The sequence below is a fragment of the Phodopus roborovskii genome, unplaced genomic scaffold (genome assembly GCF_943737965.1).
Source record: "Phodopus roborovskii unplaced genomic scaffold, PHOROB, whole genome shotgun sequence".
Lineage (NCBI taxonomy): Eukaryota > Metazoa > Chordata > Mammalia > Rodentia > Cricetidae > Phodopus > Phodopus roborovskii.
In genome coordinates, this window is record NW_026126511.1 from 35612154 (window position 1) to 35631175 (window position 19022).

Consider the following 19022-nt stretch of genomic DNA (forward strand, 5'->3'; position numbering starts at 1 on the left):
TCTGCTTTCAGGACAAGAAGCTTTGAACTCTGCAGCCCTGCGCAGGTGGCTCTGGGCGGGCTGGGCAAGCAGTGATCCTCCATGGTCTCCCAACTCTAGGCTCCTGCCTTGAGACCCTGCCCTGACTTCCTGCAGAATGACTGACCTGGAGGCTGGAAGATAAATCCTTTCCTCCTCAAGCTGCTTGTGGCCATGGTACTTCTCACAGCAATAGAAAGCTAACTAGGACAGCAAGCAATTGGCTATTATAAATATGTCTCTAGAATTGAAAGAAACCGAGTAAGGAATTAAAGGACAGCATGACATCAATGCGTCATCAAACAATATCAATAGACATTGATTATTTTAAATCATTTTAAATTATTTTAAAGCTCCCAACAGAAATTATGAACTTGAAAGTTACAATAACTAAAAAAGAAAAAAAAGTCACTAGACAGGATAAGAAGCAGATGTGGGCAAGTAATAGAAAAATTCACTACATGGGCTAAGAAGCAGATGTGAGCAAGTAACAGAATCATCTGATATAAAGAAGGATCCCTGGATGGACACAGAACAAGGCAAACCTGAAGACAGATGAACTGATGTAACCCAGCCCACAGAACAGAAATGAAAAAGAAACAGTCTCAAGTGCTGACAGGGGTTATGAAGTCTATCAACATACCAATAATAAGAATTCTAGAGAAGATGGGACAGGAGAGAGGGAGGGAGGGAGGGAGGGAGGAAGGGAGGGAGGAAGGGAGATAAAAGAAAAAAAAAATGACCAAAATCTTGGCATTCAACAACCAAAAAGCCTGACAAACTTTTGAACAGGATAAAGTCAAAAGTCAGCAGTTAATAAACATCATATTAAGTCAGTTTTCCATTGTTATAACCAAATACCTGCCATCATGGTAAGAGTCTGTGAGAGGAAGAGAAATCGATGGCATGGGGAAGATGAACAGCAGGGAAGGGCAAGACTTGGTCTCTGTGAAACAGATCATTGTCAGGGCCAAGGCATCTCTTAAAGGTCCCATCATTCCAGCACACTCACACTGGGGACAAGGCTTCTAGGATAGGACCCCAGTCAAACCATCAAAAGCCAAAAAAGAATATCTATAAAGAGAAAAGTGATAACTCATGGCATAAGGGCTGGTGATGGTGGTGTTTACTGATGAGATCGGTTACTGATCCTCACAGAAACCAGGGAGGCTGGAAGCACCAAGATAACACATTCAAAATGCCAAAATAAATAAATAAGTAACTGTCAACTGAGAAATCTGTAACCAATGAAATTACCCTTCAAAATACAAAGGAAAAATTAAGACATTTCTAAATAAGAAAAACACAGCATTCATCCATAGCCAAGTTTCAGTGCAAAAAAAAAAAAAAAAAAAAAAAAAGCTGACATAAAAGCTCACTAGACAGCAATTCAAATTCACCCAAAGAAACCGTAAAAGAAATTGCATGGGTAAACATGAAGACGTAAACATGCTTTTTCTGTACTTTCCTTTTGTAGCCTTAAAAGACAACTTTATAAAACAGTAATGATAAAACTGTCAGGGACTTTCTTCTTTTCTTTCTTTCTTTCTTTTATTTTTTGTGAGTGTATGTTTATGTGGCTGAATGAAAATGGGGGGTGGGGGCACATACATTTATGGAAGAAAGCCAGGGGGCCAGGGGTCAACTCTGGGCATCATGCTTCAGGCATTTTTGTTCTTGGTTTATAAGACTTGGTCTGAACCTCACCAATTAGGTAAAGTTGGCTTGCTTTCAGGCCCAGGAATCTGCCTGTATCTGCCTCCCCAGTGCTGGGATCACAAGCACGTGACATTACTCCCAGCTTGTTTATGTGGGTTCTAAGAAACAAACTAAGTTCTCACTCAAGCTTGCATGATCACCCCTTTTACTACCACCCAACCTCAGACTTATGTATAAGGTTATAATTCATATGACAATAATAGCACAAAAGCAGGAGGAGGGAACAGACAGCCACTATTTTGGATACTGGGACAAAGGGTATATATATATATATATATATATATATATATATATATATATATATCAGAGAGAGAGTTCATATATACATATATAACACACATATACATACATACGTGCATGTGTGTTACTTTGTAAGTAAGCAGTAATCTGAACAACATTGCTTTAAGGGCTTAGATATCATACCCAAAGACAGGAATGCAGAATAGAAGAGGAGGCCTAAGGCCAGATTAAAACATCTAAGGCCAACCTTCCCAAGTTCAACTTAATTCCCAGGCTATTAGAAAGAGTCTTTAAATTTTGAGAGACAAAGTGAAATTATTTTGAGAAATAAAGTGACTGCAAGTCATTTGAGAACTGGCTATAAAAACACGAAGGTTTCAGTTCGAATATAAGAGGATGGCTACAGTCAAAAAGGCAGAGCCTGGTAGCACAGGCCTGTAATCCCAGATATACATGAGATTAAGACAGAAAGATCAAATTCTAGCCGAGTAACACAATGAATTCAAAGCCATGCTGGGCAAATTCATGAGACCCTGTCTGAAATCTTCAAAAAGCATTACAGCAGGCTGGGGTACAGCTGAATGGCTAGTGCTGATGTAACCGGCATGAGGGCCAGGCTTCCATTCCTAGTATCTCAAACAAACACCAAGCAACCGAGACAATAACGAGTACTAACCAGGACATGGAGAAATGGAAATCATGATGCACAGCTGGTGGCAATGTAAAATGTTGAAACTCCTTTGAAACCATGTTGGTAGTTCCTCAAAACTTTAAACAGGGTTACAATATGGCCAAGCAACTCCTCTCTTATGTATGTTTGCAACAGCAGTACAAAGCAATTATTTATAATAGACCCAGAAAGAAATAATGCCCATCAACTAATGAGTAAGTACAATGAATATAAACTGTTCATACAATAAGATATTGTTCAAGTCATAAATAGCAATGAAGTTAACGCATGCTACAACCTCAAACATGACACTAAAAACATCCCATTAATAAAATAAGCCAGATAGAAAAAACACTTGGTATACGCCACACTACCAATGACATGTCCAGGGCTGGCAACTGCAGAACAATATGAAATACAGCAGTAGTGACTGCCCATGCTAGAGGTGTCTTCTCTATTTAGGATTAACAAAATTGCTCAGAGGTGAGACAGTAGTGACAACTGCACAACTCAGGACAACTAGGAAGCACTGAGTGGTCATTTTAAGAGGGTGGACTTTGGGCCTGGAGAGAGAGTTAAGAGCACTTGCTGCTTTTGTAGAAGACACAGATTCAGACCCCAACACAGACATAGCATGGCACACAACCACTTCTCTCTCTCTAGGCACATGCTCACACACAGTACACATACATACACTCAGGCACACACATGCACATAAAATACATCTTTAATGTAAACTGTGTAGTGTATGAATTAAATCTCAATAAAACAAAATTTACAATGGATAGGTTCAGCAACATAGATGAACCTCAAATTCGTGTTCTTAATGGAAAGAAGCCAGATACACACAGACATTACACACACACACACACACACATACACACTCACTCACACGTACACTCACACACTCACTCACATACTCACACACACACATACTCACACACACACTCACACACTCACACACACACTCACACATACCCCATAATGATACTATTTTCATAAAGCTAAGAAATAGATGCAGCTAATTTAGTATGGCAAAGAGCACAGTGGCTTCCGTGGTAGGGAACAGACACAGAGGGTGTTTAGCGATGATGGGAGTGATTATGATGTCCATACAACTTCATAAAATGATCCAAACTAACCAAATTAACAACTGATTTTTACTGAATGGGTTTTGTTCTATCTAATGTCCAACTGAAGCCACAGTATGTGAGAACATGAACACTTCTGATAAAAGCCACAAACAAGGAGAGCAGATGCCCCAGACCAACTTAACCACTCCAAAGCAAATGACAGAAACCAAGAAAAACACTATATACTTTACTGCATAGACTGATACAGCACCCTGGGTTTATACCAGCCACTCTAATTATTCTTTTATGCCCACAATGAAATTTAAAAATTATTCATTTACAAATAACATTTCTTACTGTAGTTCTGTGGAACAAGTTCCGGGTTCTTGGGTGTTTTCAGCTTGTAGGACACATCTCCAATATTAACTATATCACCTAAAAAAGAAGAAATACAATCATTACAAGGGACAAGTGACACACACTATACTCTGGAAATGACGATTCTTTTGACCTCCAAGGACAGATGCTACACAAGTGTGGCAGAGACATGTCTAACATTTCTATCCACAGTCTAACCCATATCAGAGAGAAGTGAGTGCTGAGAAACTTCACATCACAAGAGCTAGGCTACCAAAACAACATTAAATTCTATTAACCAGAATCATATTTTATGTTAACAGCAATACTAATACAGGCAACAACGATACAGGAAAACTCATTTTAAAAGCCTTAATTTTTTAGCATTTATTCGCTTACATTAGGTAGGTTATATACGTGGAAGTGAGAGGGATCACCCCACGGACCCTGATCAGATTTCATTTACAGTTACTTTTATGATCTGACTCTAGGTCCCCCACAGGCTGGTGACTTGAACACATGGCTGGTGGCACCGTTTCAAGAGATTCTGGAGGCTGTAGGGGGTGGAACCTAGATAAGGAGAGCAAGTCACTGGGGATGGGTCCTTGAGGTATCTCTGGCCACTTTCTTCATCTTATCCAGGCCCAACGTGGTGTGAACAGAAGTGTCCCATGCCGTGCCTTCCCTACCATAATAGACTGGACTGTCTGAAACTGTACGCCAAATAAATGTTTTCTCCTCTAAATACCTATGTCAAGTAATTCGGTCATGATGGTATGAAAATAATACAGAAAATAGGTACCAAACTGATAGGAGAAAGGCATCCCTATTCTACAGGCACTTAGGGTTACAGCCCAAGGCAAACATGTCCACTATCAGCCCTGAGAACACTGAAGTTTTAGGACAAACTTTATATAATTGGTGAACTCAACATCTTATATCCCAACGCTCTGACCCATCAAGATTTCAGCCAGCCACCAACCCTTGCTTTTAACTTCTTGATTCTTCCCCTCACCCCTACCCTCCCCCTCCACCCACTTTTTGGTGCCTTTCTCCCACCAACACACACATACACACACACTCACGTCTTGGTGTGTCGTGTGTGTGTGTGTGTGTGTGTGTGTAGGTGTGCATGTGTATAGATGTATGTGTGTGTGTATAGGGGTGTGTGTGTGTGCGTGTGTGTCTGTGTGTGTATATGTGTGTGTGTATGTATATATGTGTATAGATATGTGTGTATGTGTGTGCGTGAGTGTGTATGTGTATATAGATATGTAGATGTGTGTGTGTAGGTGTGGATAGGTGTGTGTCTGTGTGTGTATGTGTATAGATGTATGTGTGTGTATAGGTGTGTGTGTGTCTGTGTGTATGTGTAGGTATGTGTGTATGTGTGTGTGTGTAGGTATGTATGTGTATAGATATGTGTGTGTGTGTGGGTATGTGTGTGCGTGTCTGTGTGTGTATGTAGGTATGTGTGTATGTGTGTGTGTGTGTGTGTGTGTGTGTAGGTATGTATGTGTATAGATATGTGTGTATGTGTGTGTGTATGTAGGTGTGTGTGTGTGTATGTGTGTGTGTGTCCCAGTTGCCAGCAGGCTTTCCTGAGCCTATGCTCTTGCACTTGATCTATCAACCAATCAGAATTCAAATTAGCCAGTCAGGCAAATTAATCCCACCCAGAAGCCTATTTTACATATTGGTGGGACCAAATGATTCCTAGGACATATGATGCCTGCTCCAAAACACTACTTAGCAGCCCTTTTTATGACCCACTTTTACTGCAGGAGAACTATTACTCTCTCAATAAAATCCTGCTTGTTTGCCCTTCTGTTGTCCTTATCCATTATCCTCCATGATTGTGAGAAAACAAACACAACATGGACACAGGAAATGGGTAACAAAAACGGGGATCATTAATGACTGAACCTGATCATGCAGTTCTTAGGTCATCAGAACTAGTTTGTGGACAGGAAGTCTGGGTACAGGCCAGAAAAGTCCTCGGATGCATTGAGCAGAACTCAATAGTTAACTCTGATGGGAACTTATGTGACCAGAATAGCAGCACAATGTCACCCAGTAAATACTCCACTCATGAGGTTTCAAATGGGAAAAGGACGTTATCAAGAACAAATTACAGTGTTTTCATTCTGTGCTCCGGCCAAGAACTCTTCTATATTCTGGCCATATTATGTGAATTTGAGTAAGGCTGAATTCAAAATAATAGACCCATTAACTTGACAGAGGAAATACCAAAACTTTATAACAGTCAGGCTGTGTCATGGCTATTGTTATCTGCTTTAGCCAGTCTTACTGAAAATAAGGAAAAATCAGAGTGGAACAATTTCATAATTATGCAGTCTTCACAGGAAAGGAACATAATAAAAGTTAACAATGATGCTGGGCAGGTCTTTAATCTCAGCACTTGGGAGGCAGAGACAGGTGGATCTCTGTGAGTTCATGGCCAGCCTGGTCTACAGAACTAGTTCCTAGATAGCCAGGGCTGGATAGCCAGGGCAGTTACACAGAGAAACCCCGTCTCAAAAAAGAAAAAGTTGACAAGGAGAATGTAGCTGGTTTAGTTTTGATTTTCTCTGACAATACTACTGGGGACAGAAACCAGGACCTAGGCAAGTACTTTACCACATAGCTATATTCCCAGCCCCAGGTACATATTTTGAAGAAAGTCATACTAGAGATTACTTGCTAAGTAAACACTCTACCACTGAGCTATATTCTAAACCAAGGGTACAGTGGTTAAAGACACTTGGACATTGCTAGGAGTCTTAGCTTGGGTCACCCTCATAGATTCCTGAGTTTCCATTGCACTAGGTTTCTAGCTCTTCCCAGAAATGTGCCCCCCCCCTTGCCAGTTGTCTCTCTACCCTGGGTCCATAGGGGCTCACAGAGACTGAACTGCCAACCAAAAAGCCTGCATGGGACTGACCTGGGTCTTCTGCATATATGTTACAGTTGTGTAGTGTGGTCTTCTCGTGGGACTCCTCGTGGGAGTAGGGGCTGTCTCTGACTCTGTTGTATGCTTTTTGGGACCCTTTCCTCCTACTGGGTTGCCTCATTCATCCTTAATAGTAGAGGATGTGCCTAGTCTCACTGAAATGTAATATACCATGGCTGGTTGATATCCATGGAAGGGCTTCCCATTTCTGAAGAGAAATGGAAGAGGAGGAGAGGATGGGGGGAGGAGGAAAAATGAGGGGGGAAAGGATTGGGAGGAGAAGAGGGAGCGGAAATTGTAGTCTCAATGTAAAAACAAACAAAATAAATAAATACAAAACAAAAATAAAAAACAAAACAAAAAACAGCACCCAGGGGAAGTGTTTTATTTTATTGTGGGGGAGGCAGGCTCAGATGCCACTAGTCTCAGTCACCAGAAACAAACGTAGCTGTGATTTAGTAGGGCCTGGCTACTGCTTGAGCTGATGGAAGTTCTTGGCATTATCCATGTGGAGCTTGTTTGGTAAGTATGCAGACTGCAAGAGTTGTGAGGTCATGCAGGCTTCCACTCAGATTTTTAAGGCAGGCCTGAGAGGTCAGGCAATGTACATTTAGGGTAAGATTTTTCACATGGATCCCCTAGAGAAAAATACACAAAGCTATAAATATAGAGCCTATGTTGTTGCCATAAAGACTGCGGGATATTGGAGATGTTGAAAGGGGAATGTCTGCTGAGGAATCCTGCAGTCAGTCAGTACAGCCAGCATAAACAAGAAGCCACTTGAGCACAGGACTACAAACAACAAAGCCATAGGACTGGGGCATGAAGGCGAGCTACCCAAGTACCTGGAGTCTAGCGGCACTGCCACATGCAGCAGACGACAGACACAGATTTACAAGATCTTGTTTGACCTTCCATTGGTAATCGCCCATTCCTCCCTTTTGGGATATGCCATTGTATACTAAAAGCACGTGATTTTCTTTCTGATTCTACAGAGATTTACAGCTGAATAATCCTTGTGTATCAGAGGAGACTTTGAATTTGAACTTTAGAATAATACAGGAAATGTCAAGATTGAAGGGACTCTTGGGTATTGACTAAATGCACTGTACTCACGAGATGACAATGAGCCTTTGGGAGGCAGGGGCAGAATTTCATGATTGGAGCACTTGGTCCCTGATTGGTTGTAGTGATATATTATTTATAATTTATTAAAGCTTGCCTGAAGATTCAGAAAGCAAAGTCAGCCACAAGCCATAGAAGCCAGGCACACACCTTTAATCCCAGCAGCCAAAAGCTAGGATGTGGTGGTACACACCTTTAATCCCAGGACTCAGGATTAAGAGGTAGATGGATCTCTCTGAGTCCAAGGCCACCCAGATCTACACAAGACTGAAGTAGTCTAAAAGAGAATTACAGCTCACACCTTTAATCTCAGCAGTAGAAGGGTATAAAAGACAGGAATAAGGAGTCAGTAGGAGGCATTCATTCTTCAGCCATGCCGAGGAGAGGCTACAGTCTGAGGCTTGGTGAGTGCTCCTGGAGACAGGATCAGCCCATTCGGCCTGAGGTAGCGGTGAGAGCTAGTGGCTGGCTGCTTTGCTTCCCTGATCTTCAGTTGGACCTCAATATCTGTCTCTGGGTCATTTATTATTCATGCTACAATTGGTGGTCCTATTTTAGGAGGTTCTAGAATCTTCAGTAGGTTCCTAGGTATATCCTCCAGCTTTCTTTCCCTGGCTGTTTCCCAAACCACCATGATGTGAGCTGCTCACACACTGTGACAGACCCAACCCTGTGAAATCATAAGTGGAAATCAATCTCTTGTCCTTTAAATTGCCTGTGTCAGGTACGTGAATCACAGTCAAGAAGGAGGTTAACTAACAATGGCATCTAAAGCATTAGTAGGGCAGACTCTCACATCCTTTCAGATCTTTTACAAATTCAAGTTCTCTTACAGCCTACCCTCAAAATTCACTATTTCCAGACCATAGAAAGAACTCAGGTCAGATGACATTAATGTTGAGAATTCTAGATAACACAAGTGAGAGGGAGAGAAAGTTCTCACCAGCCACAGAGTTCTATCTTTTAGGGCAACATTAAGCTTTGCCCTACAGTGCAGGTCTAAACCAATCTCTCCAACAGCAAAAAATGGCAGAGTGGCAGGACTGGCATCTAGAACTTTGTTTAGAAAGGTCTCAAAGACATGCAGAAAAAGTAGCTATTCCAAAGCTGGTCTTTCAGCCTGGTAGCTCAGAGCTACTGAGGTACACTGGACCCCAAGACCTTAGGCTGTGGCAATGCCAAAGCCAGCTAACACTTTTGAATGCTTGCTACCCTCTAAGTCCTTTACAGAGTCTCAAAACAGCCCTCTAAAACAAGTGAGAAAATCTGAGCCTCTGAGAAAGTTTATTTTATGCATGATAGAATTTATGAAAGACACATGAAAAATTGAGAGAAGAAACGCACTCTACACAGAGCTAAATCCTTATTAGGAATAATACTAGCTGCCAGGAGGTGCCAAAGCAAAACATAATGAAAACAAAAGCATAAAGATTGCAAACATCCTCAATAATCCACCAGACCTTCTCCCCAGGCAACTTTTTCTTTTTTCTCATCACAAAAGTTGTTGATGAATCATGGTACCACACGGAACCTGTAGAGTCAGCATCTCCACCCAGATCACTGAAATCTGTAGTGTAGCACCTTCAGCAAGATACCAGGGAGGGGATTCACCTCCTGCCTCTCTCCCTCATCCTTCCCCATATAAAGTTGGCCATGGTGGTTGTATCCACAATTCTAGTATTGTGGAGGCTGCAGCAGGAAGACAGAGTTCAAAGGCAGCCTGTACTACATACTGAGATCTCAAAAAAAGATTTTTAAAGAACTTGATAATAAAGTTATCATATGCAATGTTATAACTAATACTCATGAAGACGAATATATAAAGAACTAGCGGCAACCAATAAGAAACATACAAACACCCAAACAGAAAAATACAGACTGGATATAGAGATGGGCAATTCACTGATAATTCACACTAATAAACACAGGGGGAAATGTTCAACCACCCGATGACTTGGGTAATGAAAACTGAAGGGAGAAGCCAACCTTCAGATGTGAGATCTGCAAGAAATTTTCAAATCTGGTGATGCTGAGTAGAGAAGGAAATAGTGCTACAATATTACCAGGGACAGAGGTGCAGACTGGTGCAAATGCTTTGAGGCGGTTCTAGTTCTCATCCTTTACCCTGTCTTCTCATGTATCATAGGAGACGCATACACAGGTATTTATGCTATGGCCCCAATGTTTATATCCCAGTGAAATCTAAAAATGTAAGGAATATGTTTCTATTGTTTCTAAACTAGTTCAGTTGTGAAGTCAAGTGCAGAAGGGGGAGGGAAGCAGCAGCATAAACACTCTACAAGGTTGACTGATGAAGACAACTCTGACAATAGGGAGCTACAGTTAGAGGTTGGGAACTAATTATCTTAGGATACTTTTAGCATCCTATGCAGCCGTTTTATTGTCCACCTCTGTGTGTGACCTAACATCCTTGTGCTACTGGTAAATATTTTTAGAATGTACTAACAGGCCCCTAGCTGCCACAACCCAAAGGCTAAGAACGGCGTCAGAGAGCATCTCTGACCTTTGCAGAAATGTCCCTGCTTTGCTGTAACCACCTACCTGATGTTCCCACCAATGTCTGAAAAGTGTCTTGCTTCATGACTTTATTTGCTTTAAAGCCTTCATGAGACTAAACTAGTACTACATTAGAGTATGAATCTGTGTTCCTGGTCCACAATCACTCATATTTGACTCCACAATAAACTCCCTCTTACTATCCTTTGTGGTAAGAACTGTATTTTACATTGCCATAGTTTATGTTTTTTGCTACAATAGCCCAGGCAGATATTTGTTAATATTTTTAAATAAAAAAAGATACTAATAGGAGAATTACAAAATAAACCAAGAAATATGTGTACTACAATCTCTTTATCGAGTTGTGTGGTTGTTATTTGTTTGTATTTGGGGTTGGGTTTGTTGATGTTGTTGTTGCTGTTGTTTAAGATGGAGTCTCAAGTGTTCCAGGCTAGCTTCCATCTGGCTATGCACCCAGTATTCTAATATCACGGCACACACCTCATTCTACAGTTTATGAAGTGTTGAAGATAGAACCAAAAGCTTTATGAATGTTGGCAAGATCTACCAGCAGAGCTGTTTCCAATCACCTTCACTAAGGTTTTAAAAAAAAAAAGTAAGAAAGTTTCTCCTTGGTATTAGAACTGAGCATCTGGTCTTTGCACTAAAAGTTGTACTCCCCAGTTGAACTAATGACAACTTGAAATCATTCATTTCCCTCCTACAACTTAGTCCACGATGGACCCAGGCGGCCTTCTCTCACCCACCGCCACAGACCTACTGCTTCAGGTTTGCTTCTTCATAATCTAGCTTCAAGGGAGCCATCGTAACAACCAAATATAATCAGAACCAAGTCATGATGGGCTGCTGGATAATCCTCTGGGCTTGGTAACGGCCTAGAGGGGTGTTTTTAATCTGACTCCTGCATTTCCTCTCAGATCTCTTCTGCCTCACTAGACACTGAATGTCCCGGAGATTTTATTGTTGTGATAAAAGCACCATAACCAAAATCAGCTTGAGGAGGAAAGGGTTTATTTGGCTTTCACTGCCACATCTTAGTTCATCATTAAAAGACAGGACAGGAACTCAAACAGAGCTGGAACCTGGAGGCAGGAGCTGACGCACAGGCTGTGGAATGATGCTGCTTCCTGACTTGCTCCCCAAGACTTGCTCAGCCTGCAACCTGCTAGGTTCCTCTCTCCACACCCACCCCCCACCCCACCTCCAGACAAGGTTTCTCTGTAGTGCTTTGGAGTCTGTCCTGGAACTTGCTCTGTAGACCAGGCTGGCTTCAAACTCACAGAGATCCACCTGCCTCTTCCTACCCAGTACTGGGATTAAAGACTTGCTCTACCCACACCATAGCACCTAGGACCACTTAGCCAGGGGTGGTACTACTTACTTACATCCCACATCGATCATCAATGAAGAAAATACACTTCAGGTTTGCCCACAGGCCAGTTTAGTAGAGACATTTTTCCAACTGAGGTTCCCTCTTCCCAAATGATTCTGGCTTGTGTAGAGTTGACATAAAGCTACCAGCACACAGAACATGCTGAACCATTTTCAGGCTTTTGCAATAAATATTCCTACTGAATTAAACCCTTTCCCTAAGCAGAGCCATTTGTCAGAGTGCCGGCAAGGAGCAAACAGAATACTGGACCATTCAAAATGAGGAACTGAAAGAACGTAAGCATTAGTCACACACACCATTGTAAGCAAAATCCTGTATTAAGATTCTTTCAAATTGTCCTTTTTGTTTTCCCAGCCAAAACTTGTTGGATAAAACCAAACTCACTCATAAATATTCTTGTCTGCCATCATACACCACACCCAGCTTTCTAGGACAAGAGGGTACTCAGGCTGACTTTGACTGTGCTTTGTAGCTCAGGCTGGCCTAAACCCCTTACGTTCCATTTCTCCAGGGCTCAGACTATAGAGTAACACCACACCTTCCTGCCATCTGTAGGAATGCAAAGTGAGCATGCCCAGAGGCCTTCTTGACCACCATTATTAAAATACGAACAGAATATGCCCCAAAATGTTCTAGCCCTCCATTTTAACATTTCAAACATGTATGCGTTTCATGACCTTAAGCTAAGCATGCCCCAAAATGTAGCCATCATTTCTTCTTGAACTATAAAGTGAGCAGGCTCAGGAATGTACACACAAAGTACTTTCCTATATGACTATATATAGACTGCCAAAAAAAAAAAAAAAAAACTCCATGCTTTCTTTTTTTTTTTAAAGAAGATTTATTTATTTAGTAGGCATACAGTGTTCTGTCTGTATGTATCCCTGCAGGCAAGAAGAGGGCACCTGATCTCATTACAGATGGTTGTGAGCCATCATGTGATTGCTGGGAATTGAACTCAGGACCTCTGAAAGACTAGCTAGTGTTCTTAACCACCAAGCCATCTCTCTGGCCCCCATGCTTCCTTTCTATTGCTCAAGGATAGGGAATTGCTTTCAGAGACTCCATGCTATTCTTAACCTGTTGCACATAAGATATCTTCCACTGTTCCTGCTTGAGCCTACCTGGGTTGGGCTTCACACTCAGTAAAATGCCAATTTATTGCATTTCATTGTATGACAAAGAATCATATGAAGGTGAGGGCAGAATTCAAGAAAAATAAGGGGAATGTAGCACTCTGCAACTAACAATAACAGTAAGTCATGACCACCCGTAGGCTCAAAGGGCTTTGGATAGAGCAAGCTGATCCGGTACCTAGATCAGGCAGCCTCCTCACAATTATGGCCTCTGTAGAGGAACACGGCAAACCAATGGGAGTGACCTAGCAAAGATCTGGGAAATAACTATTAACAAATAATAACTTCAACAGAACTGAGAATAGAAATAAACCCCAAATATGTCCAGATAATTTAATATGCTCATCTCTACAAGCTAAAAAAGAAGTAGGGGATAAATGGCTACAGAACTTAGGAAGCTGTTTCCTGTTGCTTTGGCCAAGACAAGGAGCAGAGCTGAGGATAGAGAGCCTGGACCCACTCACACCACTTAACCTAAATGCAAAATAACCTAAACTATGCTGCTTGACCATAATGGAATTAAACTAGAAATCAATGACAAAAGAGTGAATGGAAGATCCCCAAACATTTAACCATCAAGCTAGAGGCTTTTTAAAAACACAAAGGAAGAAACCACAATGGAAATTGTTTCATTGAGAAATGTGGCAATGATCAATTAACCATGTCTCCTGCAGACAAAGAGGAGGAGATGTGACATAAAGAAGAACCAGGCACTCCATCATTTCTGCTTTAAAAATCACGAGCATGCCCATCTTTGGCTAGAGTGCTAGACTTAGGAGCCATCTACCTCATACCAAGAGCTCTGCCCTTAACATAGCTCCTAACTGTCTACTTTGGCTCCCCTGAGTTACACAGCTGCCAGTGGACTATTGTACTCTTACCCACATAATCTACAGGCACCTTTACTTCAACCTGAGGGGGGAAAAAATGAAATTCTGTTCTCTGCCTGCCCAACCATCTGGCAGCCAGCTCTGCGCTTGCACTCCTCTCCAGATACTGGCCTGAACCTTTGGCCTTCTGCCTTCTACACCTCTCATGCAACTCTCCTTTTACTCAACTGTTCCTCAGGAGCTACACCTCCCTCACTGACTCTTCTCCAACTTTTCCTCTGACACAAACTCCTCTTCCCTCAAGAACATATCATTCCATTCCTTTCTACAAGAATTTCTCATGTTGTATTATAATTGCTGATTGGGAAGGCTGGAGAGATGGCTCGACCCTGAAAGCTCTTCCAGAGGGCACAGATTCCATTCCCAGCACCCATCTGGCTGCTCACAATTGTCTGAAATTTCAGTTCCAGGGTCTTCTGGCCTTCATGGGCATAAGGCACACACGTAGTACACATACATATATGTAGGCAAAGCACCCATACATATACATTTTTAATTAATTAATTTAAAAGTTAATAATAAGTACTTATTTTTAACTATTTATTTTATGCATATGAGTGCTGTGTCTTCATGTACACCAGAAGAGGGAATCAGATCCCATTTCAGATGGTTGCTGGGAATTGAACTCAAGCCCTATGGAAGAGGAGCCAGCACTTAAGTGGCGGTGGGGCCCTACCGGGCCAGAAACAATCATGTTACAAAAGGTGAAACTATTTTTTTCTGTCAAAAAGGCTAACGTGAGTGATTGGTTTGACAGTACAGACACCTTTGTTAATAGTGAAAACTTTAAGAATTTGACAAAATGTACTGAATCATGTCATGGAGTTAAAGTATTTTCTCAATATTAAAAAAAATGCAAGAGCAAAAGTATATTGAAATAGTTTTTGTTTGCCCCAAATCCTGGTAAAACAGACTAAACAAGGAGGCATCCAGAAAAGAACTAAAGAAGCCATTTGATAAATTTTAGTGATGAGATTTTAATGACCCTCCAAGAAAGTAAGACACAAATAACTTCACTAGCTGAGCACACCATTCTTCTGAAAGTCGGGTGGCTTCTATCTGTCCTAGTTCACTTCCTATTGCTGTGATAAATACCATGACCAAAGGAACTTGGGGAGGAAAGGGTTTATGCACCTCACCAGTTTGAAATAAACACCAATGGAGAAGGAATTAAGGAACAAAGTCATGGAGAAATACATTTTACTAGCTTGCTTAGCCTCCTCCTCCTATTCCTCCTCTTCCTCCTCCTCCTTCACAATTTTTATTAGTTTACTTTTTACATTCCAATCCCAGTTCCTCTCTCTCCTCCTGCTCACTCCACTTGCCCCCAACACCTCCCATCTGCTCCTCTCAAATAACATCATGAATATTCATAGGGTAAGGCCTCACCTAGAAAGTCTACTAGTCTGTCCCATCATCTGGTTGAGGCAGGACCAAGGCACCTCCCCACCCCCACACCCCTGTGTCTTGGCTGAGCAAGGTATCTCTCCATACAGAATGGGCTCCACTAAGTCAGTTTGTGCATTAGGGTTAGATCTTTGTCCCACTGCCAATGGCCTCATATTTTGTCCCAGCCACACCACTGTCACCTACATTAAGAGAGTCTAGTTAGGTCTTAGCAGGTGCCCCATTTGTCAGACCTGAGTCAGCGATCTCTCACTAGCTCAGGACAGCTGATTCTGTGGGTTTCCCCATCAAGGTCTTGACTCCTTTGTTCATACTATCACCCTTCCCTCACATCGATTGTACTCCGGGAGCTTGGTGCATTGGTTAGTTGTGGATTTCCGCATCTGCTTCCATCTGTTTCTGAAAGAGGGGTCTAGCTTCTCTGGGTTGTGGATTATCGCTGGGTATGTTTTGCTTTATGACTATATTCACTTATGAGTGAGTATATACTATATTTGTCTTTCTGATTTTATGTTATATAATTCAGGATTTTTTTTTTCTAGTCCTGTCCATTTGCCTGTGAATTTTAGGATGTCATTGTTTCTTATCCCTAAGTAGTATTCCATTGTGTAAATATACCACATTTTCTCTATTCATTCTTCAGTTGAGGGGCATGTAGGTTGTTTCCAAGATCTGGCTATTACAAATAATGTTACAAATATTACAAATAATGCTATGAAAATAGTTGTGGTGTGAATGTGCCTCCTTTTGGTATATGCCCAAAAGTAGTAATGCAGGATCTTGAGGTAGGTTGATCCCTAATTTTCTGAGAAATTGTCATACTGATTTCCACAGCAGCTGTACAAGTTTGCACTCCCACCAGCAATGGAGGAGTGTTCCCCTTTCTCCACATCCTCTCCAGCATAAGCTGTCATCAGTGTTTATGATCTTAGCCATTTTGATGGGTGTAAGATGGAATCCCTGAGTTGTTTTGATTTTTAGCCTGCTTCTTTACACAGCACAGGACCACTAGTCTAGGCAACACTCCCAATGGGCTGGGCCATCCCACAATCACTAATCAAAAAAATACCCAACAGACCAATCTGAAGAAGGCAATTCCTCAACGAGGTTGCCTCCTCCCCAGTGACTCCAGTTTGTGTCAAGTTGATATTGAATAAGGCCCAAAGCAAGTTCCAACTAATATAGGTCAACATATTGTAACATAAACAATATAAATCCAAAGCCAGATATTGTAGTTCAAGCTGAAGATCAGAAAAGCAAAGCAGCCAAGGCTCCAGAGGGCTCTCACCTCTACCAATGACAAGACTGAAGGGGCGATCCACCGAAACTCAGATTGCATCTCCAGACTGCACTGCTCCTCACCAACTCTCAGACTGCTCCTGAGATTGCACTGAGCTCCTTATATTCTCTCTAGTGCTGGGATTAAGGGTGTGATCTCTGTTTCTCTTCTAGACTGATTCACTCTCATGTACCCCTGGGTAGCCTTGAACTTACAGGGATTCATCTGCCTCTGTCTCCTGAGTCCTGGGATTAAAGGTACGTACCACCACTGCCCAGCTTCCATGGCCGTGGTTAACTTTGCATTCTGATTTCCAGGCAAGCTTTATTAGATCATAAACAATATATCACCACAACGTATTACTGTTGATATATAATTTAGAAAGTCTAGAAAGCCCTGAATGGCATTTCTAAATCAGAATTGCTTAGTCTAACAATAATTAACATTCAACTGGGGACTAATAATTGTATTTGTATGTTACTTAATATTAGGTAATATTTAGCTAAAATAGTTCATCATTTAAAAATATCTTTCCAAAGAGTTATCAAATTTTGTAACACTGATGCCAGGTTGAACAAATATGTATTATACCAACAGAAATGTTTAATGAAACATTCAGATTTTTTGTTGCAGAAAAGTAACATGAAAATAAAACTTGTAAGAGAAAAAGCATATTCAGATAAAATCATTACATACAGAAATGAGTAAAACTGAAATTCACACTCAAAGAAAGGACTAAGGAGCATCTATCTGTTGGCCAAAAACTTCTAGTCTTTCCAAACAGATAGTGGCAAATAAACCACTGGGCAATCTACTTCCACTAAGAGACCTGCTCAAAAGATTGCAAAACAAAATTCATCTTAAATGTCAGTGTATATAATATTCTAGAAACAACAGCCTTTGCTACCATTTGTGCCAATCAAGAAAACTTTTAGGTAACAAACTAAAAATGTACAAAACACACATATTTGCAAATCCTTTTAGCAGATGAGAAAAATGTTTGAAGACTTGAAGGCTACTGTTAAGTTTCCAAGAGGGTTTTTTTCTTGTTAGAGGGTGGATGTTTTAATCATCACTATATCCTGTGCCAAACACAGTATTCCAAACTCTAGACACTCAACAAATGTTTGACAAGTGAGCAAATGATTAGTTTTAAACTAACTACTGTCTTCTGAGATAGTTTTTTAAGCCCTGAATAGCAAATTTTCTGCATCCTTTGAACACATACTATGTATGGACAAGCTCCTAGTCAAGCCATTTATAACAGACTTATTTAAGTGAGGTGGTGTAAAGGGTAATGTAAAAATCAATATGTAACAAAGTTTATGCACAAGGAACCAAGGCAAGCTTCTCTTGAAGTCAACCGTTTTCATTAATTCTAAATTAGGATGTAATCCTAGAGGAGTATTACAAATCCCGGCTGCTCAAAGCAATGCAGCAAGGCTTAAAAAAAAAAAAAAAAAAAAAATCAAATAATTAAAGAGAAAGCCGAATGTGGTGATCCACACCTTTAATCCCAGCAGGCAGAGGTGGTCAGTTCTCAGTAAGTTTGAGGCTAGCCTGTACTGCATAAGTGGGAGGACAGGGCTACATATACATAAGATCCTGTAAAGAAATAAAGAGAGACAGGGGTTGGATGTAGGCACGATGGCACACATTCTAATCTCTGCACAGCTGAGAAGGGAGGCAGAAGGATCCAAAGTTCAAGGACATCCTTGGCAACATACAAATCTTGAAGCTAGCCTAGACTATGTGAGACCCTGAAAATCAGGAGGGTGCTTAAAATATAGGATACTCAGTGAAAACTACTAGAGTAATTAGAGTAATCAGAATGAGCCATTCAAAAAGTACAAACACCCACTTCCTAAATATAACACTAGTAGCACGGACACTGAAAGCAATAATCAATAAATGGGACCTTATGAAACTGAAAAGCTTCTGTAAGGCAAAGGACACTGTCAATAAGAAAACCTGTCAACCTACAGAATGGGAAAAGATCTTCACCAACCCCACATCTGACTCCACAGAGGGCTGATCTCCATATTTTATAAAGAACTCAAGGAACTAGACACCAAACTACAAAGTAATCCAATTGAAAAATGGGGTACAGAGCTAAACAGAGAATTCTCACCAGAAGAATCTCAAATGGCCAAAAGGTTAAGGAAGTGCTCAATATCCTTAACCATCAGAAAAATGCAAATCAAAACAACTCTGAAATACTATC

General features: G+C 41.1%; 1 protein-coding gene across 1 annotated transcript in view; it reads right to left on the minus strand.

Annotated features, from left to right (window-relative positions):
- The window catches only part of Vwa8 (von Willebrand factor A domain containing 8), a 296436-nt gene that overhangs the window by 269621 nt on the left and 7793 nt on the right, over window positions 1-19022 (minus strand). Inside the window, exon 2 of the mRNA XM_051195337.1 lies at window positions 4078-4155. Within this exon, the coding sequence (XP_051051294.1) occupies window positions 4078-4155 (78 nt within the window). The remainder of the gene's footprint in view (window positions 1-4077; window positions 4156-19022) is intronic.